At 36.1% G+C, this 24,636-nt stretch overlaps 1 protein-coding gene across 21 annotated transcripts in view; it reads left to right on the top strand.

The window, feature by feature from the left end:
• The first annotated feature begins 18,469 nt into the window (after window positions 1–18,469).
• TPD52L1 (TPD52 like 1) overlaps window positions 18,470–24,636 on the top strand; it is a 139,875-nt gene continuing 133,708 nt past the window's right edge. For 5 of the 21 annotated variants that reach the window (XR_012489204.1, XM_074309938.1, XM_074309937.1 and 2 more), the window contains exon 1: window positions 18,470–18,964. Coding sequence is in view for 8 of the 21 variants with exons in the window: in XM_074309938.1 (XP_074166039.1) it covers window positions 18,946–18,964 (19 nt within the window). In the remaining 13 variants the exon portion in view is untranslated. Of the gene's footprint in view, window positions 18,965–19,181; window positions 19,573–24,636 lie in introns of those variants that run through there. The other 16 variants (XR_012489207.1, XM_074309945.1, XM_074309941.1 and 13 more) reach the window with 11 other exon arrangements.

The following is a 24,636-nucleotide window of genomic DNA, read 5'->3' as shown; positions in this document are numbered from 1 at the left end:
GTCTCACTTTCTTTGTCTACAAAATTCATAATACCACATTGTTGCTAGTTCTCATTGTTATTATGTTATTATATTTTATTATATCATATAATATTATATTGTCATATATAATAGTATATATTTAGTATTATATATTATATTAGCACATTATATATTATATTATATATAATGGTGATTTTATGTAGTATTTTCTCCATGCAAGTCTCACTGTTGCTGTTCTGCCTCATTGTCAGGACTGTAGCTCACTGTGTAGCCACTGCTATATGTATCTAGGTTTGGTCTCAATAAAGTACATCTCTTCCCAAAGAAGGTCCTAGAATATGTATAATTTCTCTCCTCCAAAGAAATAAAGCTTCCTGTTTATGACCACTAGTAGTTCTTTGATTTTATTTATTTATTTTTAAATTTTAATTCTTAAAATTAACTGTAGTTATAATAACCTGGGTGAGCTCTTTGGTATATTCAAAATTAACAGCAATTATATAACTACTCTGACTCTTTGGCCATTTGTTTTCACATTTAACAAATTATGGATGTGAAACATTACATGTAATGTTAGTTAATTAGGAAATGTAAGCAATGTGAAAAAAAGATTTATGGCAATTATAACTAGAAAAAGGTGATTTGCTTTTGGTACATGGAAATTTAGAAGGCTCTTTAATAATACTTGTACTCCTTAAAAAGTCACAACCAAACTTTATACCTTGTTGGTTTAACACTGTTTCCATACTTGAGGTAAGTTCCTTGTCATCTTAGCTCTGCCCTGCTCCCTCTCACTTGTAATGCCTTCACCTGCAGTAGCTTTGAGACATCCCAGGGTCTCTGTGCATAGCTCTTTATATCCCAGAGGGCTGAAGTCTCTTTCCAAATTCCATCCTTATCTCAATTGAATTTGCCTTAAAATTTGATTTGAGAGTATTCTATTCACTTTCCCTGGGGTACCTGGCCTGAGCCCCAGAATTTGCTTCTTATAGACCTCCTTTATGGTTTGAAGTCTGAGATGACTTTAATTTACAACTGCATATGTGAAATTTCAAAGGAAAAAACATTTTATATAAGTGCTACCTTTCAGCCCCTTTATGAATAGTGTATTTAGTCCCTTAATTGTCCCCTTCAGTCAAATTGACAAAACTTGCATGAAGAAAATATTATGTAAAATCACCATTATTAATAACAATGAGAACTAGCAAGAATGAAGAATTATGAATTTTATAGGCAAAGAAGTGAGACATAAGAGTTTAAGCACAGGTTAGCTGAAGCAGGATAAGAGATTTTTATTTCATTTTCACAACAGGAAGTTATCCTTAAACTGATGCATAATTGCTAGGGTAGAAAGGACATGAACTGCTTGTTGATTTTGAGGAAATCCCACATACTTAAGGTTCAATACATCCTCTTTATCAGGTAGTGCTGTAGATAGATCTTTAGGGGCCTAGGAATCCATGGTTTTATCAGCACCCTGTGCTTAACTTTTCATATCAATCAATAAATATTTATTAAGCACCTACTATGTGCCAGGCTTAATGCTGGGCATGCAAAATTCTCTGTCCTTAAGGAGCACACAGTTTAAGGGAAGAGACAATGTGCAAATATATACAAAGAAGTTATCAAGACAAACAACATTAACAAAAGGAAGGCACTAAAGGGATACTGGAAAGGACTTGCTGTGAAAAGAGGGATTTTAGTTGGGAATTAAAAGGCAATTCACCATGACCTTTTTCCTCTCCCCTCTTCTTTGGCTCCTATTACTCTGATGTCTTTTTGCGGCTTTCCCTCCTTCACAACTGTCTCACAGGATAACTCTTTAACAACCCTCTACCAACACAAGTGATGTTATTCCATCCCATCAGCTCCAACAGATCAATATTTCTTTCATCCCCACTGTATTACTTATTTTCAATCTCTCCCTCTCCATTAACTCATCCATTACTCCCCACAAACATACCCATATCTCTCCCATCCTGAAAAAATCCTCACTTGATCTTTTCATCCAGCCTATCATCCTATATCTTTTCTACCCTTTGAAGGTTACCTCAAGTCACTTGCAAAAGCTGCTTCAACTTTCTCTCCTCCAAAATAACTTTCTCATTCTTTTTGTGGTTCATTTTCATTTTTCTTATCATTTTCTTTCCTTTTTGATCTGATTTTTTTTGGTACAGCAAGAGAATTGTATAAATATGTTTATACATATTAGATTTAACATATATAACATATATTAGATTGCTTGCCATCTTGGAGAGGGGATGGGAGAAGAAGGAGAAAATCTGAAACACAAGGCTATGCAAGAGTCAATGTTGAAAAATTACCTGTGCATATGTTTTGAAAATAAAGTTTTAAAAATTAAAAAAAAACTCTCTTCTCACTCTCTTCTTACCTCTTCTCAGTCCAACTTCTGACTCAGATAAAGAGATTTTAGGAGTTTCGAACATTATTATGGATGATGGCAAGATTAAAGTTACAAGGAAAGCCTATAGACAACAGCTACCAGGATTTTGATTGGATAGTAGAGATGAACAGCATGAATCTCAAAGGAGGATAGGTGACTGAGAAATAGAGAAAAGGAGGAAACCTGGAAGTAGCAATGGAGAGCAAGGAATATTCCTATCCCCCAACTTTGACCAGGGAGCCACGGAGAATGATATAGTATAATATATAATAGCTAGTACTGGAAAGGATGAGTAAGGATGTTATGTGATCTGAGGGGAGCCAGATTTCTGTAAGAGATAATAGATGAAAAGAGTGGGAGAAGAAAAGATTTAGGGGGACAGGTGGTTTGTGGCCCATAGGACAGACACTCCTTGGGGCACAGCGGAAGGACTGGATGGTATTTGTGTGAAACTTTGGGGTAGAAGGGTTGAAGAGCTTGAGATAGGGAACTGGGTGATGGGGTGGGGAATGACTTTGTATGATTATCTCTAAGCATTCAGAACTAGTAGGATGTGAAGGGTATAACTAGCTGTGGGAATATTCATTGCTGTCCCAAAGGAGATTGGAGCTAGATCTGGAGGTAAGGGAAGTATGAGATGGGAGGCACACGGTCAGATAGGAGGCCCTGCTTCCAGGCGTGGAGATTAGTTAGGAGGAAAGAGCACAACCAGAGAGGGAAGTCAATTCTGCAAGAGAAAGAAGTCCCATTCCCTACCAACTTTCCTCTTCTTCTCTCAAAGGACAGGGTAACAGGAGACTGAAAGGCTAAGGCCAAAGGGACTTTTTTTTCTTAGCACTGGAAGTTCTCCACATGCCAGTTGGGAGGTAATGTTGGCAGCAGGAGGTGGAAGCTGCCTTGTGCTGACAGAGATCGATATCTGTGCTTTGAAGCAGATGGAAGACACCCTGCACAGCCCCTTGCCATTTTGCCTCGAGGCATACACTCTGCCCAGCAGGAGATGAAAGGCACAAGGTGTGTGGTCAGAAGAACATCCATGGTTACAATCTTCCTTATCTGAAAGCATTCCTAAAGGGCAGTGACAGGCACTATCCAGAACAGTTTCAACAGTTGCACTTTTGCAAGCTTGTAATATAAAGAGAGGAAGAGTGGGTATACCGTGGTAGCCATCATTAGAGTCAGAAAAATCTGGATTTTTTCAAACCTCACAAGTGACCTATATTTTCTGTGTGATCATGAGCCTACCTCTTAGCCTCTTAGAGTCCTAGGAAACTCTCCAAGTTTATAAATCATCAAATAACTCCAAATTTGTACTAATAAAGGAATGAAATCACAGATCCAAACAAGACTTCTCTCCTCCACCATACCCACCTATACCCCCCCACTCCCACACGATTTTTAAAAGTATAATAATGCTGACTTAGATATGGATATTCCCTCATCTCCTCCTCCAAAATGACTCACTTTCAAGAAAAAAAAAATTCTTGTTCTTTCCTGGCACTAAACAATATCTTAGTGTTCCTAAATTCCCAATGCAAGGAGACACTTGACTACTGGATGAAATAGGGTTCTCCTGATCACAATCAGTAATGATTTATTGCTTACTTGCTATGTATCCAGCACTGTGGAAAATAAACAAGAGTAAGACAAGTATGAATAATAAGTATTTTGGCTTATAATCTGGTTTTAGAGAGAAAACTAGTTCCAGTGAAACAATACCAGATAGAAAAAATTAAGTGCTGAATTGTATGGAACAGATAACAAGTACTATAGAAATTCAGGGGACAGAAAGATCAATGGGAACAACTAAGGAAGGCTGCTAAAAGAGAAGTAAGAACTCAGCCTTGAAGGATGAATAGGTAACTGATGAGAACATATATTGATGAATAGAGCTAGAAAATTAATGTGTTGTGTGTTCAGCTTCATAAAGACCAATTAGAGCAGAACTGAGAAATTCCATTTAAAATAAATACAAAATTATAAAATATTTAAAAATCTACATACCATCTTACACACAGAAATTGTATGAATACAACTACACAATGCCATTTATACAAGTACAGACCTAAAAAAGTACAGAAATATTAATTGTTGATGACTGGGCCATGCCAATATGATTAAAAATGATAATAATAACTAAAGTGATTTGCTTAATCAATTTTAGACTAATCAAACCACCAAAGGATTATTTAACAAGTAAAAAAAATTCATCTGAAGGGAAATAAAAGGTCAAGAATTTCATGGAAAATTATGGGGAAAAAAGTGGGAAGAAAAGTGATTGGATAGTAGCAGATCTCAGATTATACTATCAAGCAGTGATTATCCAAAGTATTTAGTATTGATGAAAAAATATAGAATAGTGGAACAGGTTGAATATGTGACAGTAAAACAAACAAAAATAATAGTATGGTGTTTGGCAAACCCACCTCCTGATAAAGTGCTGTTGGGAAAACTGAAAAGAAATCTGGCAGAAATATGCTTAGACAAACATCTCACATCCTTTATCATAATAAGCTCCAAATTTATACACAATCTAAATAAATAAATTAGAGGAGCAGAAAAAGAGAAATCTTCCACAATTATGGATAGAGAAGAACAATTTCCCAAACAAGGGAGAGAGAAGGTCACAGGAGTTCATTTTGATTACTTAAACTGAAAAAAAAAATGAGCTTTATATAAAATCAATGAAAAAATTATAAAAGAAATAGCTAACTTAAGGGAAAAGAAAATTTTCCAGCAAATTTCTCTGACAAGATCTAATATCTTTAACATACATGGAAATTATTTAAATATATAAGAACAAGAGCCATTCCCCAGTAAATAAATGGCCAAAAGATATGAGAACATGACCAACATCTGTATTTATTTCATTTAACTACATGAGTTATAAGAAAAGATTTTTTTTTAATTGATAGTGGTTTAGGAAAGAACACAGGGACAGTGATAGTAATGCCCGAATATGAGAAGAAAAAATAAAAAGAAAGGAAAATAAAAAGAAATACTTATTGAAGCATTTTTTTTAAATTCACTGTACAAAGTAGAAGGAAGTTCAGAAAGAGATACAGCTAAGCAGGACAGTTTCAGAACTCTGATATTGGATTTATTATATAATGTTTTAAAATCACATAATAGAAATAGAGCTAATAATTGAACTGACAGAATATGATGAGCTCACCAAGAAAGAGTATTGAGGATCTAAAGCAGAGTCCTGAGGTAGGCTCATGCATTTTTAGACAGCAAGAAAAGGCACTAGTACACAAAGAGATTAAAGTTAAAACAAAGAGTGGAAATGACCATGGAGTCAATCAGTTGGAGAAGTCAGAAAGGGATTAGAATAAGAGTATATCTAAAGGGCTTCTTGTTGGCAAGAAGCAGAACTACCTGCTCATCTAAGACTGGAGTGAAGGAGGACTCAGTAGGGGGAAATGGCTAAATGATGTAATATTAGGAAGACTGAATGCCTTGGGAGAGGAGGAGGTTTGATGTAGGCACTGTGGACAGTGAAATAGTAAATCCTTTAGGGAGAAGTTGAATGATTCATTAAAGCGAGAATATACTTTAGATAACAAGCATTCAAATTCTATTGCTTGAGTTCATCTCTGATGGACTGGCCATATTATTAGAATGCCAAGCTTTCATTTATCTAAAAGACTATTTTACAGAGAACAGGCAAGCACTCACACAGATTGTCAGTAGTGACACAAGAATACTCTCAAAGTCTCTCTCTAAAGAACTTTAGTATTGGTGATGGGAGAAGCTAGCACAGGATTGCACAGCATGGCAAGCCCACTTCAAAGAAGGCTCTGTCCTATGAGCAAAACAGAATCATAGTAGCTCAAAAGAAAGATGAAATACACAAATCTAGAGACATTTCCATCCTAAATGTTCAGACGGACTTCCTGTGCCCAATAGTGAATCAATATAACAGCTTTCTGAGCTCATACTGTACCTTGACCCAACATGATGATGCAATTTTTGTCCTCTTCAAGTGAAAAAGACAAAAAACAGAATATGTATATTTATCATTCTTATAATACTTAGATATTTTTCTAGTATATTTTTTCTTTATTACAATTAATCATTAATTTTTTTGATCAAGGCTTTCAGGTAGTCCAATAATTCTTAATTACCTCTCCTCAATAATTTTCTATGTCAGTTGTTTTTCCAGTGAGATATTATATAGTTTTCGATTTTGTGTTATTGTTTCTTGATGTCTCATGGAACCATTAGCTTCCTATTTGTCCAATTCTGATTTTGAAGGAATTATTTTCTTTGTTATGATTTTAAATATCCTTTTCCATTTGGTCAATTCTGTTTTTTAATGAATTCTTTCTTCCATGGATTTTTGTGCTTCCTTTACCATTTGGTCTGTTCTGTTTTTTAAGGTGTTACATTCTTTTATATTCTGTGTGTGTGTGTGTGTGTGCTGTGTGTGTATATCCTTTACCAAGTTGTTACTGCTCTTTTCATGATTTTCTTGCATCATTGTTATTTCTCTCCCCCATATTTTCTCTACTTCTACTTGACTTTAAAATCTTTTTTGAGCTCTTCTAGAAATCTTTTTTTTTGTATCTGAGACAAATTCATATTTTTCTTTGAAGTTTTGGATAGAATTGTTTTGACTTTGTTTTTTTCTAAATTTGTGTTTTGATCTTCCTTCTCATCTTAGTAACTTGATATAGTCAAGTTCTTTTTGTTTTTGTTTTTTGCTCATTTATTCCAATCTTGACTTTTAACTTTTTTTTAACATTTTAACTTTTATTTTTAAAATTAAAATTTAATTTTTTAATATTTTTTGACTTAAAGTTAACTTATGTTAAACCATTAATATTTAAAGGATATGGAGGCATTATCCCAAGCTTCAGATTTTTTATGCTGTTATTTTCAGAGCTAGTTCTGATAGCATATAAGTTTTCAGTTCTTCCAAGATTATGTGATCAAAAGAGATATGCTTACTACTCTCCTGACCTTTATTCTGGTCTATGATTTGCTTTAGGATGCTAGGGCTCCTCCTCATCCCAAGACTGTGACTCAGACTTTTGTATGGGCAATGCTAACAGTCTAGCATCCAGTGATAGCAAAAGATCCCTTGTATTTTCCTTCTGACCAGCTGTCCAATCCTCTTCCTATTTATAGGCTGAGAACTCTGGAAGCTGCCACTGCTGATTCAGTTGTCGCCCAAACCTATTGTGTTGGATTGTGCTCCACTCTTACCCCAATGTGACAAACATTTCCTGCTGACCTTCTAAGTTGTCTTAGTAAAATTGTTTCACCCCATCCTTTTGTTGGCTGTGCTGATCTAGAATTCATTTTGAGCTATTATTTTAAAATTGCTTGGAGGGGAATTAGGGAGAAATCAAGTGATTCCTTGCTTTTATTCTATTATCCTACTATAATTTCAAAGAATTATAAACTATTAACAATCTCTTTTTTTCCCTGAGGCAATTGGGGTTAAGTGACTTGCCCAGAGTCACCCAGCTATAAGTGTTAAGTGTCTGAGACTGGATTTAAACTCAGATCCTCCTGACAAGCTTTATCCACTGTGCCATGTAGCTGCCCCAACTATTAACAATCTTATGAAAGCATGCTTCAAATTACTAATAAAAATAGAAATGAAGACCAAAGTAACCTTGAAGTTTGATCTCACACTCTTCAAATTGGTAAAGGTGGGAATAATCAATGTTGGAGGGGTTATAGAAAAAGAAATACATTAGTTCACTGTTGGCAAAGCCGTGAATCAGTATAACCATTTAAAAAAGCAAGTTGGAACTATTTAAATAAAGCGACTAAAAAGTCAATATATTTTAGCCTAAAAATTCTGTTACTAGATCTAAACTCCCAAATATATTCATTGATAAGTTTTCATATGCATAAAATATTTATAACAGAACTTTTTTGTGAAAGAATTGGAAATATTTTAACAATCTTCTCTAACAAGATGACTCCTGTGAAAATGCCAAAATGTCATAAAGTTCCTTAAAAGATGTAATAATAGAGATAATTTCAATGACTACCTTATCATTAAAATCAAGTGAGGCATTAAAGGGGGAGAGATATTCCAAAGAAGTTTGCCATGGCCAAAGAGATCATTCTATAAATGGGGAAGTAATATTTACGCTTCTACTTTCAGATTACATTTCTATAATTATATCAAGCTCTTGTAGACTGCAGAGGCTCCTCAACAACTTCTATAATCATTAAAACAATTTAACTTGTGAGCATGGGAAAAACAAAATGCATAACGAATGCCTCTTATCTAGACTAACATATACAATTAAATGAATAACCCAAGAAGCTGGTCCATCAGTACATATCTTGGACAAATCTTTTGGAAGGACAATGAACTGGATCCAGAATTATATAGAAAAATAGATTTTAGAGAATATTCTTTGCAGTGCTTTCAATGACCCCAAAGTTCTCTTTGAAAACAAAAAAAGGCTCATTTTCTAACTTCAAATATTCTTTCCAGTGATGCTACAGAGTTATAACTCATGATCTCTATAGTTTACAAAGATTTAAAATTGTGATTCAATCAAACAGCAATATAAAGGTGAATTGGTGGGGGAGGTTGAGTTGTCTGAAAATATTACTAAAGACATGTACGAAAAAAATAAGTTGAAAGACATCCTTAGAGAAATGGATGGCCAGAAATGGGAGATGGACTGGTCATGATGGAAAATAAGTAATAATTAATAGACAGCCCTTATGCTCTACTGATAGCTACTATAAGGATTGGAGTCAGAAGTTAAAAAAACCACTAAAAGATCATATTTTACACTGTGGGAAGAGGTACTAACATCAGTAAGATTACAGATCCATCCAAGTTTTAAAGTGTCTATTTGGAGAGTGTCCAATATTGGGAGTATATTTAAAAGTATGCCCTAACAATACCAAACAAGCATGGGATGAAAAGATTGGAGAAGCAAAAATAAAGGATACTATCATATTAATCACCTCCCAAATGATTATTTATAAGGCTTGCTCGCTCTCTTTTGTGAAAGAGTGATTAAAAGGGAAAAGGAGAAGTGAAATGATGCAAATTATCTGCCATAAAAAAAAAAAGATGCAAGAAAAAGCTTGAGTGAAAGGGGAGAAAATAAATGGGGAAAAATACAATTAGCAATAGTAAATGTAAAAAAAAAATTGAAACAAGTTTCGCTGATGGAATATTATTGTTCTCTGGGAAATGATGAGCAGGATGCTTGCTCTTAGGGAAAAAAAAAACCTGGAAAGTCCTACATGAAAAAAGTGAAATATGTTGTATACAAAGTAATAGCAATGTTCTGGGATGACCACTAGTACTCTGAAGGACTTATGATGAAAAATTCTATCCATAACCAGAGAAGGAAGATTGTATCTATATACAGATCAAAGCTTTCTCTATTTCTCTATCTATTTTTAACTTAATTTTTTTTTTCATTAGGGTGGGAAATCTAGTTTTTCTTTAACAACTTGACTTTAATGGAAATGTTTTTTTCAACTTCACATGTGGTGTCTTAATTGTGGCTTGAGGGAAAGAACCTAAAACTAAAAAATATTAAAAGCAAATGTAAAAAAAGAAAGAAAGAAAGAAAGAGTGATTAAGCTTGTTTCACTCTGTCTCAGGGCAAAACTAGGAGCATTTGGGATAAACATATATTAGAGCAAAATAAAAGGGATAAACCTTCTAGGAATTATAACTATTCAAAAGTGGAATTGGCTCCTTCAGGAAGTTGTGAGTTCTCATTTCTAAGGCCTTAATGACTACTTCTCAGGGATGATTTAGAGAAAATACTAACATGTATAATGGGAATATTTATCTTTATCTACATATATAAGTATGTAAGTGTACATACACACATATATATGTATATATACACAGACAGACTGAGATATGTAGATATCTCTATATAGCTAAAACTTGATTCATGCAATTGATCATAAGAACAAATAAACAATTCAATGTAGTTTGTTTAAAAATTATCAGATGCTTTTAGTGTATTGCAAGCTCAATGGGAATCAACAATAAAGTCTAGTGATTAAAAGAAACCAACAACTAAATGCAATCTTGAATAAATACAATGTTGAGTTATATTAAGAGATCTGTAGCTGGAAAGATAAACACTGGCACATTATTGATTTAGCTGTAAATTAGTCCAACTATTCTGGAAAGCAATTTGAAATTATGCCACAAAAGTGATTAAAATATCCATGTTTTATCTAAAGATCTTACTGTTAGGCATATACTTCAAAGAAGGCAAAGATAAAGACATATGACATATACACCAAAGTATTTGTCTGGATTTTTTGTAGTAGCAAATAACTGAAAACAAATAATACCAGTTAATTGGGATAGCCTAAAGAAATGATAGGGCATGAATTAATAAAATAATACTATGCAGTAAGAAATGATAAATATGAAAAATACATTGAAGTATAGGAAGACATACAAATTGTTACAAAGCAAGCAGAATCAGAAAAAAGTGTGTGTTGTGTGTCACGTGTGCATGTGTATGTGTATACGGCTAGAACAAAATTAAACACTGTCATTAAAACAACCAAGTTTAGGCCTAAAGAAGAAATGAAAAAATGTACCTCCTTCCCCTCTTTTTGCAGAAGTGGGGACCTGTAGAACAGAGGTGTCAAATGCCTGAGATGCCTCCAGAAAAACAACACTCCTAAATGCTACATGACCCAGATTAAAATATAATTGGGAAATATTAACAAAATAAATAAAAATACAACAGAATATAGATATGCTAACATGTGTTTTCTAAATCACATTTTGAGCCTTGGGATCCTTATATATAGTTTAGTGGCCCTTCTTTCTATCTATGTATAATGTCACTGGATTAAATGACCTAGGGCCCTTTCAAGTTGGACATTTTGTAAAGATTTTGAGGGTCACTTTGGAGTTTTCAAACATTTGTACAGTTATCACGTGGAAAAGAAAATAGACTTGTTTTGTTTAGACTCAGAAAGCAGAACTAGGAGTAATGTTTGGAAGTTAGAGAGGCAGATTTAGATTCATTGTATAGAAAAAAATTCCTAATCATGAAATTTGTCCCAAAATGGAATGAACTACCTTTAGAAATACTAACTCCTTGAGGACAGAAATTGCTAGGCTCTTTTTGTATCCCTATAGTTTAACACAGTGCCTGACACATGGTAGATGCTTAATAAATGTTTGATTGATTAAATGAAAATAAATTGCTAACTTATTAGCTGTATCGTAGCGAGGATTCCTATTTGGATACAGATTGGACTAGATGACTTCTAATATCACTTCTAGTTTCTACTATCTAGAATTGCATGAAATAAGAGTAGTCCAATAATAGAACATTCTTCCTCAAGCTTCACAACATTGGAACTCTTGAAGCCAAAAAAAGTGAAATTTGATGTTGGGCTGCATTAGCAGGTGTGGGATAGGATTGGACCTGTAATTTCATTAACATAATGATCGGTGGAATATTTCCTCTACCACTTAGTACCCTCTCTGCAACACAGATTCTCAGAAAATTGCCCAGGCTACTGAGAGATTATTTGCCTAAATCACATATGCTACTAATCTCCAGACAAGGAAGGTGGTAGACTCAGAGTGCAGTCTGAGACATGTCTTAATTGGACGATTAGGGAATTTGTTTTGCTTGACATGTTACAAGAGTTTTGTTTTTGTTTTTCTTAAGAAGGGGGAGAGGAGGAGAGAAGATAAGACTTTCATATATTAAAAAAAATTTAACAAAAAGAAAATGAGGGTGATTAAATAATTAAAAAAAAAACCCAAGAGAATGGCCTTCCAAACTTGCAGTAACTTACCAAGAAATCACTATTTTGTCTTATTTAACACTATTACTTTTGACTACGCTTATGTACCAATAAAATTATATTATGCTCAGTTTTTCATGGTAATAAGTTCTTCTGCTTTCTCAATACCTATTTCTCCACATATGGATGACACTTCTCCTTCCTCTCTTGAAATGGGAAGTACCACCTGATATTCATCAATGGAAACCCCATCATCAGGGACTGCAAGACCAAATAGCTGTATCATCATGAGCAAGTTCCATCATCTCTCTGAACCTCCATTCCCCTCATTTGTGAAATGGGGATAACATTGTTAACAGATTTTACTGTATTTTTCTCTAAAATGAATAGCTGGAGTGATCAAAGCAGCCCTAGAGACAGGTTTTTAGAGAGCAAGTAATAGTTTAATCAATCACTTTCAGAGTGAGGAATATAGTTTGTAAACTGGAAATTCTCTTGGGCAGAACTTCACCTATTGCAGTTAAGGCAGAAATTTTATATACAAATCATAAGTAGAAAGGGAGGGAGAACATGAACACAATCATTTTCAGGGTCTGAGTGGTTTCCCACGACAAACTGATGAGTGCAGGACAATATGGGTTCTTTTGGAGTCTTGTGCAAATAGTTCTTAAGTGATTGTTTCAAATCTCAGGGGTTGTTACTTGAGGGGGACAGAACCAGTGTTCGGGTACACGACCAGTGTTCTGTGACAGGAACAGATTCTGCAGTCTGTGATTCACTTCACTTAACATACATAGAAGAGTATTGTTAAGCTGATTGATTGATCTATCATTTCAAGCTGCATTGTAAGACTGAAACTGAGGTCAGTCTACTGATAAAATGGTAGCTCTGAAAAACTCCAATATTAGTATATTCATTACATATATAAATAAGAAAATCACATCTTTTAGTGATCCCTTACAGAGTTATTTTGAGGATCACATGAAAGAATAGCTTTTTTTTCCTTCAAGATTTAGTCAGGGGGCAGCTAGGTGGCGCAGTGGACAGAATACCAGCCCTGAATTCAGGAGGAGCAGAGTTCAAATCTGGTTCAGACACTTAACACTTCCTAACTGTGCGACCCTTTGCAAGTCACGTAACCCCAGCCTCAGGGAAAAAAAAAAAAAGATTTAGTCAGATGCTACTTCCTCCATGAGCCCTCCTTTTTTCTATTGAAATTAGTGCTTCCTTCTTTTCCAATCTCTTCTTAACTTCTGTTCCAAAATCTTAATACCATTCTAGTATTATATGTTATTATATAATACATTTTGGCATTGTATGCTATACTAATCCCATTTAATACCAACTTGATTTATATCTATTTGTGTACTTATTTGCTTACAGAATTTTTAACTGAATTTTATTTGGGATAAGTGAGGAACTGGTATCCATTTCTCTTTCTTGATCTTTTCTCTTTTTCTGGGAATGATGTTGTTAAACATTTTTTTTAAATTAACTTTATAATTATAACTTTCTTTTTGATAGTACATATGCATGGGTAATTTTTTACAACATTATCCCTTGCACTAAGTGCTGTTATGAATTTTCCCTTTCTTCCTTCCACCTCCTCCCCTAGATGATAGGCAGTCCCATACATGTTAAAAATGTTATATATCCTAGATACAATATATGTATGTAGAAACGAATTTCTTGTTGCACCGGAAGAATTGGATTCAAAAGATAAAAATAACTTGGGAAGAAAAACAAAAATGCTAACAGTTTACACTCATTCCCCAGTGTTCTGTCTCTGGGTGTAGCTGATTATGTTCATCACTGATCAATTGGAACTGAATTAGATGTTCTCTTTGTTGAAGATATCCACTTCCATCAGAATACATCCTCATACAGTATCATTGTTGAAGTGTATAATGATCTCCTGGTTCTGCTCATTTCACTCAGCATTTCATGTAAGTCTCTCCAAGCCTTTCTGATTCATCCTGCTGGTCATTTCTTACAGAACAAAAATATTCCATAACATTCATATACCATAATTTACCCAACCATTCTCCAATTGATGGGCATCCATTCATTTTCCAGTTTCTAGCCACTACAAAAAGGGCTGCCACAAACATTTTGGCACATAGAGGTCCCTTTCCCTTCTTTAGTATTTCTTTGAGACATAAGCCCAGTAATAGCATTGCTGGATCAAAGGGTATGCACAGTTTGATAACTTTTTGGGCATAATTCCAGATTGCTCTCCAGAATGGTTGGATTCTTTCACAACTACACCAACAATGTATCAGTGTCCCAGTTTTCCCACAGCCCCTCCAACATTCATCATTATTTTTTCCTGTTATCTTAGCCAATCTGACAGGTGTGTAGTGGTATCTCAGAGTTGTCTTAATTTGCATTTCTCTGATCAATAGTGATTTAGAACATTCTTTCATATGAGTGGAAATAGTTTCAATTTCATCATCTGAAAATTGTTCATATCCTTTGACCATTTATTAATTGGAGAATGGCTTGATTTCTTATAGAGTCAGTTCTCTATATATTTTGGAATAGTTCTCTATCAGAACCTTTTAACTGTAAAAATATTTTCCCAGTTTGTTACTTCCTTTCTAATCTTGTTTTCATTAGTTTTGTTTGTACAAAAGCTTTTTAATTTGATGTAATCAAAATTTTCTATTTTGTGATCAATAATGATCTCTAGTTCTCCTTTGGACACAAATTCCTTCCTCCTCCACAAGTCTGAGAGGTAAACTATCCTATGTTCCTCTAATTTATTTATGATCTCATTCTTTATGCCTAAATCATGGACCCATTTTGATCTTATCTTGGTATATAGTGTTAAGTGTGGGTCCATGCCTAATTTCTGCCATACTAATTTCCAGTTTTCCCAGCAGGTTTTGTCTTATCCCAAAAGTTGGGATCTTTGGGTTTGTCAAACACTAGATTGCTATAGTTGTTCACTATTTTGTCCTGTGAACCTAACCTATTCCACTGATCATCTAGTCTATTTCTTAGCAATACCAAATGGTTTTGGTGACTGATGCTTTATAATATAGTTTTAGATCAGGTACAGCTAGGACACCTTCATTTGATTTTTGTTCTTTCATATAAATTTTGTTATTTTTGCCAGGTCATTAAAATAGTTTCTTGGGAGTCTGATTGGTATAGCACTAAATAAATAGATTAGTTTAGGGAGTATTGTCATCTTTATTATATTCGCTTGGCCTATCCAAGAGCACTGAATGTCTTTCCAATTATTTAAATCTGACTTTATTTTTGTGGCAAGTGTTCTGTACTTTTGCTTATATAATTCCTGACTTTTATTTGGTAGATATATTCCCAAATATTTTATATTATCGACAGTTATTTTGAATGGAGTTTCTCTTTGTATTTCTTGCTGTTGGATTTTGCTGGTGATGTATACAAATGCTGAGGATTTATGTGGATTTATTTTGTATCCTACAACTTTGCTAAAGTTGTGAATTACTTCTAATAGCTTTTTTGTAGAATCTCTGGGGTTCTCTAAGTATACCATCATATCATCTGCAAAGAATGATAGTTTGGCTTCTTCATTACCTATTCTAATTCCTTTAATCTCTTTCTAGACTCTTATTGCCAAGGCTAGCATTTCTAATACAATATTGAATAGTAATGGTGATAGTGGGCAACTTTGTTTCACTCCTGATCTTATTGGGAAAGGTTCCAGTTTATCCCCATTACATATGCTGCTTACTGAAGATTTTAAATAGATGCTATTGATTATTTTAAGGAAAAGTCCATTTATTCCTATACTCTCAAATGTTTTTAGTAGGAATGGACTTTGGATTTTATCAAATGCTTTTTCTGAATCTATTGAGACGATCATATGGTTTTTGTTAATTTGATTATTAATATTGTCAATTATACTAATAGTTTTCCTAATATTAAATCAGCCCTGCATTTCTGGTATAAATCCTACTTGATCATAATGTAATATCCTGGAGATGATTTTCTGTAGTCTTTTTGCTAATATCTTATTTAAGATTTTAGCATCAATATTCATTAGGGAGATTGGTTTATAGTTTTTTTTTTTTTTCCTCAGTTTTCAACCTACCTGTTTTAAGTATCAGTACCATGTCTGTGTCATAAAAGGAATTTGGTAGGACTCCTTCATTCCCTATTTTTTCAAATAGTTTATATAACATTGGGGCTAGTTGTTCTTTAAATGTTTGGTAGAATTCACATGTAAATCCATCTGGTCCTGGGGATTTTTTTCTTAAGGAATTGATTAATAGCTTGTTCTATTTCTTTTTCTTAAATGGGACTATTTAAGCAATTTACTTCCTCCTCTGTTAATCTGGGAAGCCTATATTTTTGGAGGTAATCATCCATTTCACTTAGATCATCAAATTTTTGGCATAAAGTTGGGCAAAGTAACTCATTATTGCTGTAATTTCCTCTTCATTGGTGGAAAGTTTCCCCTTTTTATTTTTAAGACTAACAATTTGATTTTCCTCTTTCCTTTTTCTGATCAGATTTACCAAAGGTTTATCTATTTTATTGGTATTTTCATAGAATCAACTCTTAGTTTTATTTATTAGTTCAATAGTGTTTTTGTTTACTTTCAATATTATTATTTTCTGCTTTTAATTTTAGAATTTCAAGTGTAGTATTTGATTGGGAGTTTTTAATTTGGTCTTTTTCTAGCTTTTTAAGTTGCAAGCCCAATTCATTGATCTTCTCTTTCTCTATTTAATTCAAATAAGCCTCTAAAGATATAAAATTTCCCCTTATTACAGCCTTGGCTGCATTCCACAGATTTTGGTATGATGTCTCATCGTTGTCATTATCTTGAAATTGCTTCTATAATTTGCTGTTTCACCCAATCATTCTTTAAGATGAGATTATTTAGTTTCCAATTACTTTTTAGTCTATTTACCCTTAACTTTTTGTTGAATGTAGTTTTTATTGCATCATGATCTGAGAAGAAGGCATTTACTATTTCTGCCTTCCTGCATTTAATTTTGAGATCTTTATGTCCTAATATATGGTCAGTTTTTGCATGGGTTCCATGAACTGCTGAGAAGAAAATATATTCCTTTCTGTCACCATTTAATTTTCTTCAAAGATCTATCGTACCTAATTTTTCTAATATTCTATTTACCTCTTTAATTTCTTTCTTATTTGTTTTGTGGTTTGATTTGTCTAATTCTGAGAGTGCAAAGTTGAGATCTCCCACTATTATAGTTTTGCTGTCTATTTCTTCTTGCAGCTCTCTTAACTTCTCCTTTAGGAAGTCAGATGCTATACCACTTGGTGCATGTATATTTAGTATTGATATGGCTTCATTGTCTATGCTACCCTTTAGCAGGATATAGTTTCCTTCCTTATCTCTTTTAATTAGATCAGTTTTTGCTTTTGCTTGATCTGAGATAAGGATGGCAACCCCTGCTTTTTTTACTTCACCTGAAGCATAATAGATTCTGCTCCAACCTTTTACCTTTACTCCGTTAAACATATTTTCTATAGACCATACCTTCTATACAGTCATATTCTATTATCAATAGGTTATAATTAGTGATCGATAACTGACAATTAGTAGATGTTTAATGCTATAGAATATACCCTGAGCTGGAGTGAAAGTTTTTCTGAAATCAGATACATTAACTAATATGCTGTGTTAAGTATGTAATGAAATTAGGGCAGCTAGGTGGCGCAGTGGATAGAGCGCATGCTCTGAAGTCAGGAGGACCTGGGTTCAAATGTGATCTCAGACACACCACTTCCTAGCTGTGTGACCCTGGGCAAGTCTCTTAACTCCAATTGCCTCAGGGGAAAGAAGTATATAATAAAATTATATGCGATAATAGTACTGATAAATAGCAATGCTCTATTTCTAATATTTATTTTTTATATTCTAAAAAAAATTTTTTTTGAGTTCTGAATTCTCGCCCTCCCTCCCCTACTCTCCAGGAAGGAGGCAAGCAATGTGATATCACTTATAGATGTAAAATCATGCAAATCATAATAGCCATCAAACAATATTTAGTAAATAATGGAATCAAAGGCGCCGTGGGGTGCAAAGGAGGGCTCTTTTTAAATGTCAGGCAAGGTATTAGTAGCTTACATTTGGATACTGACGTTTGCAAAATACTTTGCTTGCAATAACTCTATTAAGTTTATAATTCAAATTATTCTCATCATTTTACAGGAGAGGCTGAAAAGCCCACAGATCAAATGACCCGACTACAGCGAGCTAGTAAAAGGTAGTCGTAATTCAGTTCTCTGGACTCCAGAGTAAACTAATTCCAGACTCCAAAACGGACCGCTCTGCGCTTCCCCGGCCGCGAGCGCCCACGTCAGGACCGCGCAGTATTAGAGAAGCCGACGCACTCGTCAATTTCTTAGTCCGGGCAGGCGACTTATCAGCCGCGGTGTTGGGCGGCCGGGCGCCTGGCGCTGTGACAGCCGGGCGAGGGCGGCGCACTTTTGTGCGTGGTGCAGAGGTGGCCGGTAGGTGGCGCCGCCCGCCGAGTTCCCTCCGCGCGCCGGGTCGGCCTACAGTGGACACGAGTGAACGAGGTAACGAAGGAAGGAGCCGCCGGGGGCAGCAACAGCAGCCGTGGCGGCGGTGCCTCCCACCAGTCCCACCATCAGCACAACTGCCATCCCTGGCCACAGCAGCCCGCAGCGTGTCGAGGGAGGGAAGGCAGAGGAAGAAGCCAGGCCAGCCCTTCCTCCCTCGGCCCCAGACCTCCCTCGTCCCCCGCACGTTGCCCGGCACGTTAGGCAGGGCTGCGACGGCTCCTGGCTTCTTCCCGGGCTGAGCGCGCGGCCCCGGCACCATGGAAGGGCAGGCACGTGGTGAGTGCTGGGCGCCAGGCTGGCCTGGGGAGCCCGGGGGCGGAGGGGACAGGCGAGGACTGCAAGTCACTTTCGCCGCCTTTCCTAACTTTGCTGCTCCTGGAGGGGAACGGGGCTTGGCCGTCCCAGGGTCCGCTAGCCGGCGGGATGCCCGTTCTGTCCGTGTGCTCTAGAGCCCAGGCCAGCTGCGCCCTCCTCCTCACCCGTTAGCGTCGGGGGTGAGGGCTTTGCCCTGGGGGAGGCGTTCTGCGGCGTTCCAGCTCTCGGGCCGCGGACCCTCCCCCGCGCCCGCAGCGCCGTTGAGGGGAAACCGGAGAGGGGAGCCGGGACACCTGAGGGCTCCCGAATGGGATAGTAAGCACGTCGGGGCAAACCGCCTTGGGGACCGCTGCAGCCCACGCCTGACGTGCACCTAGGTTAACTTATGGATGTGGCGGGCGACTCTATTTACCAAGATTTTTCTTGGGGAGAGGAAGCGCCTAACCCGTACGCATCCCTTTTCTCCCCTCCTCGGAGACTGCGGACCCGGTAGGGTACCACGTCCCCGCCGTCGGGTCTCTGAGGACGGCCTGCGCACCGCGAACCTTCGGGCCGAGAAACGCAAAAGAGTATGGCCCACTCTCCCCCAGCGTGCCTAGGGAACGGTCTCCCGCGCCACGTGCTGAACGGGAACATCCCCCCCAGTCGCCTCTAATTCTGTGTCCTCCATTCTGCTCTTTTCCCCTTTCTTCCTCCGTCCTCTTCTTTTCCTCTCTTTTCTCCCCGTTCCTTTTCATATTTTCTTCCCCTTCCTTCCCTCCTGTTGTCCCTCTTTTCCTTTCTCTTCTTTACCCCTCCCCTCTCTTTTTCCCTCCCTCCCTCATCTCCACTTCCTCGCTTCCCCTCTCCTCTCTCCTTCCCCCTTCCTTCTTTCTGACACTTCTATTCCCTCCCTTTTCCTGCTCCTGTCTCTTCTTTCCACCTTCCTCTCTCCCACCATTTCCCTTCGTTTTCCCTTGCCCCTTCTTCCTTCCCTCTCCTCCCACTCACCCCTTTCCTTCTCTCCCCCTTTCCTCTTTCATTCCCTCTCCTCTTCTCCCTTACTTCCCCTTCTTTTTTCTCTCCTTTCAACTTAGTAGGTGAAGCCTTGAAGTTTGGGGGAGGGTTTGCTTTGGGCAGAAGCTCTTTGCTTCCAGAAACGGGAACCAGAGTGGGCTGGTGGTTGGCAGCGCTGGAAAAACAACTGACTCTGGGTAGGAGTGAGGGACAGACAGGTGTGAGCGAATGAGTGGCTGAGTCAGCGCCAGGAAATTTAGCCTCTGGTGGGGTATTGAATATGTTGAAGGGTAATAAACAAATAAATAAATGACTAGAAGACTTTATTTTCATCAGTACAATGAATCATCTGTCACAAACAGGTTAAGAATGTGAAAAGTGCCTTTGTAGTCCATCTGACCTCTTCAGTGCACTTTTTAAAATTACAATTTGCATGGCAGTGCACTAGAAATTATGATTTGCATGGAATGTATTTACATATCTTCTGATGAAGGTAGGGATTGTGTTATTTTTCATATTTCATATTTTCATAATTCCCCAGTGCCTTCAGCATATAAAAAACTTTACAAAAGTGTTGGAATGAAATGAATTTGAGGGTGAGATACTGTATGGGGGAGCATTTTGGGGTTGGCCTATGGGATTACAAAAATAGAATTTCCTATGACTTTCTTAAAAAGTGCCTCCAGCATTTATTTTCTCATATTGTAAATAAAGAAGCTGTAATGTAGAATATTACTCTAAACAAATTAAAAGATCAAAAACATGGTTTTCCAGATGATAAACAGAAGTTATTTGAATTTACTCTGGCAGGTAGGAAATCAATTGTTCAACAAACATTAATTAAGCCTTAGTGTTTTCCAAGCAATATATTCAACTCTCCAGATACAAAGAGAGGCAACAACACTTCCTGTCCTCAAGAGGCTTACATTCCGGCAGGGGAGATAAGCAAATAAACTATATAAAAAAGGGATGTAACACTTGATCCTAATTTTTACATCAATGTGATAGCTTCCTGGAGGACCAATTGAAGAGAAGAGAGATTTGATGTAAGGAGACCAGTTAATAGGCTATTGGAATAGCCCGGAAGTTTTAAAGTCCTAAACTAAGCTGGCTGTTCGAATGCAGAAGGGGATTATATGACAGATTTTAAAGGGTAAAAATGACAGATACCGGTCTTAATCTAATTTTAAGTTAATAGACAATTTCAGGAATATCAAGTTAGAGATGACTTTTTTCATACCCTCTGTGAAAAATCACATTCCTTGATCTATTCAGCAGACTGAATTCTTATTACAGGCTCTGTACACTGGATATTATTATAGTAAATCTCAAGAATTATAATGAATACTCCTGTTTAAATAGGCAGAATCTTTCATTTAAAATAAAAACATTTTTTGATCTTCAATTTTAGCCTCCTTTCTGCTCAAATTTATCATTATTCTTTACAGTTTTAGTATGGTTTCCTTTAGCAATAATAATGAACAAACATTTATATAGACTGCAGTGGTCCTCAGACTTTTAAAATAGGGGACCCATTCACTGTCCCTCAGACTGTGGAAGGGCTGGACTAGAGTAAAAATAAAAGCTCACACTCTGTCTCCTCCCCTCATCCCATTTGCCAAAACCCAGCCCCAGCGGGCCACATAAACTTCTTCAGCTGGTGCATCTGGTGGGCTGTAGTTTGAGAACCCCTGATAGAACTTAAATATAAATTTCTTTATTTGCTCGACATAGCAATCATGAGAACTAGAGAGTATTATTATGCTTATTTGGCAGATGAGACGACAGAAACAAAAAGTTTAAGCAATTTGCCTAAAGTGGTCATAATATAGCAGAAATATGCATGTGGCAAAATCTGGATTTAAATTGTAATCTTCTGTTTTCAAGTTCCTTATTAAGTTCACTCCCAAGCATTTTAACTCCCATTATAAGATAGTAATAGCTTCCTTCTTTCAGAAAAATCAGATCTGTAAACCTTAAAGTACCATATGAATGCATCTGCATTATATATGCATATAAATTATTATAATTGTGAAGTGGTATAGCACTTCTCATGTATTTCTTCAAAGGACATTACAATTCCACATACACAAAAATAAGTTTATAGTTACCAAATTATTTCTTGAGAAAGTGATCGCTTCCTTTAAAATGAAATTCCCTATTTATGCTTGGGAGAGGGCAGATGTCTAGTCAAATGAAAAATACTAATCTGACTCAGTTAAGTAAAGAATAGCCGTATAATGTACATGTTTATTTTTGCTATAACAGCAAAAGTTATCTTTGATGTGGGTTAAACTTTCCTAGGAAATTTGCCCTCCCCTCCCACTTGTTGCCTTTTGTCCTTATTATCATTAGTCTTCTCAAAAATGGACACATACTTGTGTTGTAAATGAAAATAATATTGACAGCATTTCATAGTTGAAAATGAGGGTGTGAGTGGGACACAGAACTAATTTATTTTTAAAATTTGGCTTATAAAATATTGATAAATATTTGGTAGGAGGACTCAGGAAATACTTGAACTCAACCTAGTTTGGAGTCCATGCTCAAATGTTACCTTTGACTTTGGGCAAATAATATCTCTGACCTATTTTTTCCTTATCTATAAAATAGGAGTAATATCTGTATTGAGAGGGATCTTGGAAAGAAAGTGCTCCTACACTTTCTTTTAAGGGTTGTTTTTGTATTCCTAGCTCCTACTATACTATCTTGCTTATAGTAGACTCTTAGGAAAAAATACTGGTTTTTGATGTAAATATGAATTGTTCTTATTCTTCTATAAAACACCTCCCTCAGTATCTAATAGTGATTAGTTGCTCCTAGGTTTTGAAAGGCATATAAACTCAGATGAGACTTAACTAAACATTGGAAAAGTTTACGGACCTAAAAATGTTTGGCAAACTCTAGGCTGTTGGATAGATTAATTCTGATACTGAGACTTCCTGAGATTGGGAATAATCTTTATAATTATGATTGAAGATAAAGCCAGGAGAGGGGAGATGTGCCTTAGCTTATTTTTATTCCCTTTCCATAGAAAATGACAAGTTACTTTAAAATTACTTGGGTGAGGGAAGGACCCCAAACACCTGTTGGATAGATAATTTAGTTGAATTTCTCAAAAGAATCTGTGGCCAAAAGCTGTCAGAAGAGCTTACTCCATCTCCTGTCTCAGAGAGTTGATCTATTTCCTAAGCATTATTTGGACAATAAAAACAGCCAGTCATGATTCTGCCACTTTCTGACTGACTTTGGGACTTTGATATTAATCTCCCTAGTCTCAGTTTCCTTACCTTTAAAAAGAGAGTGTTCATTTTGTTGGTTAAAAATCTCAATGGAACAACTGATTCCAGAGGAATGATAATGATCTATATTATCTATCTCCTAACAGAAAAAAGATAGCTTTAAGATGCAGAATGAAACATACATTTTTGGTCATGGAAAATGGTGGGAATTTATTTTGTTTGACTTTATATGTTTGTTACCCTTTTGTTAAGGGGTGTGTGTGTGTGTGTGTGTGTGTGTGTGTGTGTGTGTGGGGGAGGAATATTTCAATAAAGAAAATGAACCATAAAACTCTTTAAAGAGTACAATATGTTTTGGTTTTATCTTTGTATCTCTTGTATTTAATACCTGGCACATAGTAGGCACTTAATAAATGCTGGTTAAATTGAATGAAAGAAAATGGAATTTTATAAAATTTCAGTCCTTGCTCATTAATACTTGCACATATTTCAAAAATTATGACCTACTTTGTTCTGTAGCATTAAAAAAGTGACTTTTTTCCCTTGATATGTAAAAATCATGGTTGATTTTTTTCCCCTCCATTTTTTTCTGCCTAAAATCTTTTAAAAAGAAGCCTTATTACATTTCTACTACTTCATGCCAGCTACAAATAACCATTTTTGACAAGGAAAAATGTTTCAAATTTTCCTGCTATAGCTAGGCCTTTAAACAAATCTGATCATACAGTAAATGAGCCTATTCTGTATTGCTTTCTCCTTATTGATTAGCATCCTTGATGAATTAATCCTCTGTTGAGCAGTCATTCTGTGAGAATTCTTCAAGGAGCTTGCTAAGCAACAAAGCCAATTTCTGTTGCATCTGACAGGAAATGTCACTGAAAGACAATATATAGTATTGTACTGATGCATAGCTATTTCTACCAAGTAGCATTTTACAGTAATTTATAGAACATATTTTTGAATGACTTTGACAGTAGAGTTGGTCACAATTCCTAATGGGATTTGAGTTTGAAATTCCTTCTCATGAAGGACTAGATACAGCCATAAAGAAGGCAAAAACATACATTGGATTCAGTGAGCTCAAGTAATCATTGTTCAAAGGAGCAAGTGTTACATTTTATTTTATATTCTGATCATTCAGAGATTTAAATAACTAATATTTATATTTCACAGTTAAGAGAAATTCTGTGTAGAAAATAGACAGTAACTGTCCTTTATATTCTCCCCCTTTCTCTTCCACTGCCTCTCCAGATTTCTTCTCTACCCCCACACTCCTTGTCCTTCCAGTATTTTGCTGTGATCACCTCTGGTTTCACTGAGTTGAGTGAGAATGAACAATCTGCTTTCAGATCAGATACTAGTTACAGCCACTCAGAGAATTTCAGGTCCTTTCCC

Source organism: Sminthopsis crassicaudata, chromosome 4 (genome assembly GCF_048593235.1).
Source record: "Sminthopsis crassicaudata isolate SCR6 chromosome 4, ASM4859323v1, whole genome shotgun sequence".
Taxonomy (NCBI): domain Eukaryota; kingdom Metazoa; phylum Chordata; class Mammalia; order Dasyuromorphia; family Dasyuridae; genus Sminthopsis; species Sminthopsis crassicaudata.
The sequence above is the reverse complement of the archived record's forward strand: the minus strand, read 5'-3'. Positions and strand labels throughout refer to the sequence as shown.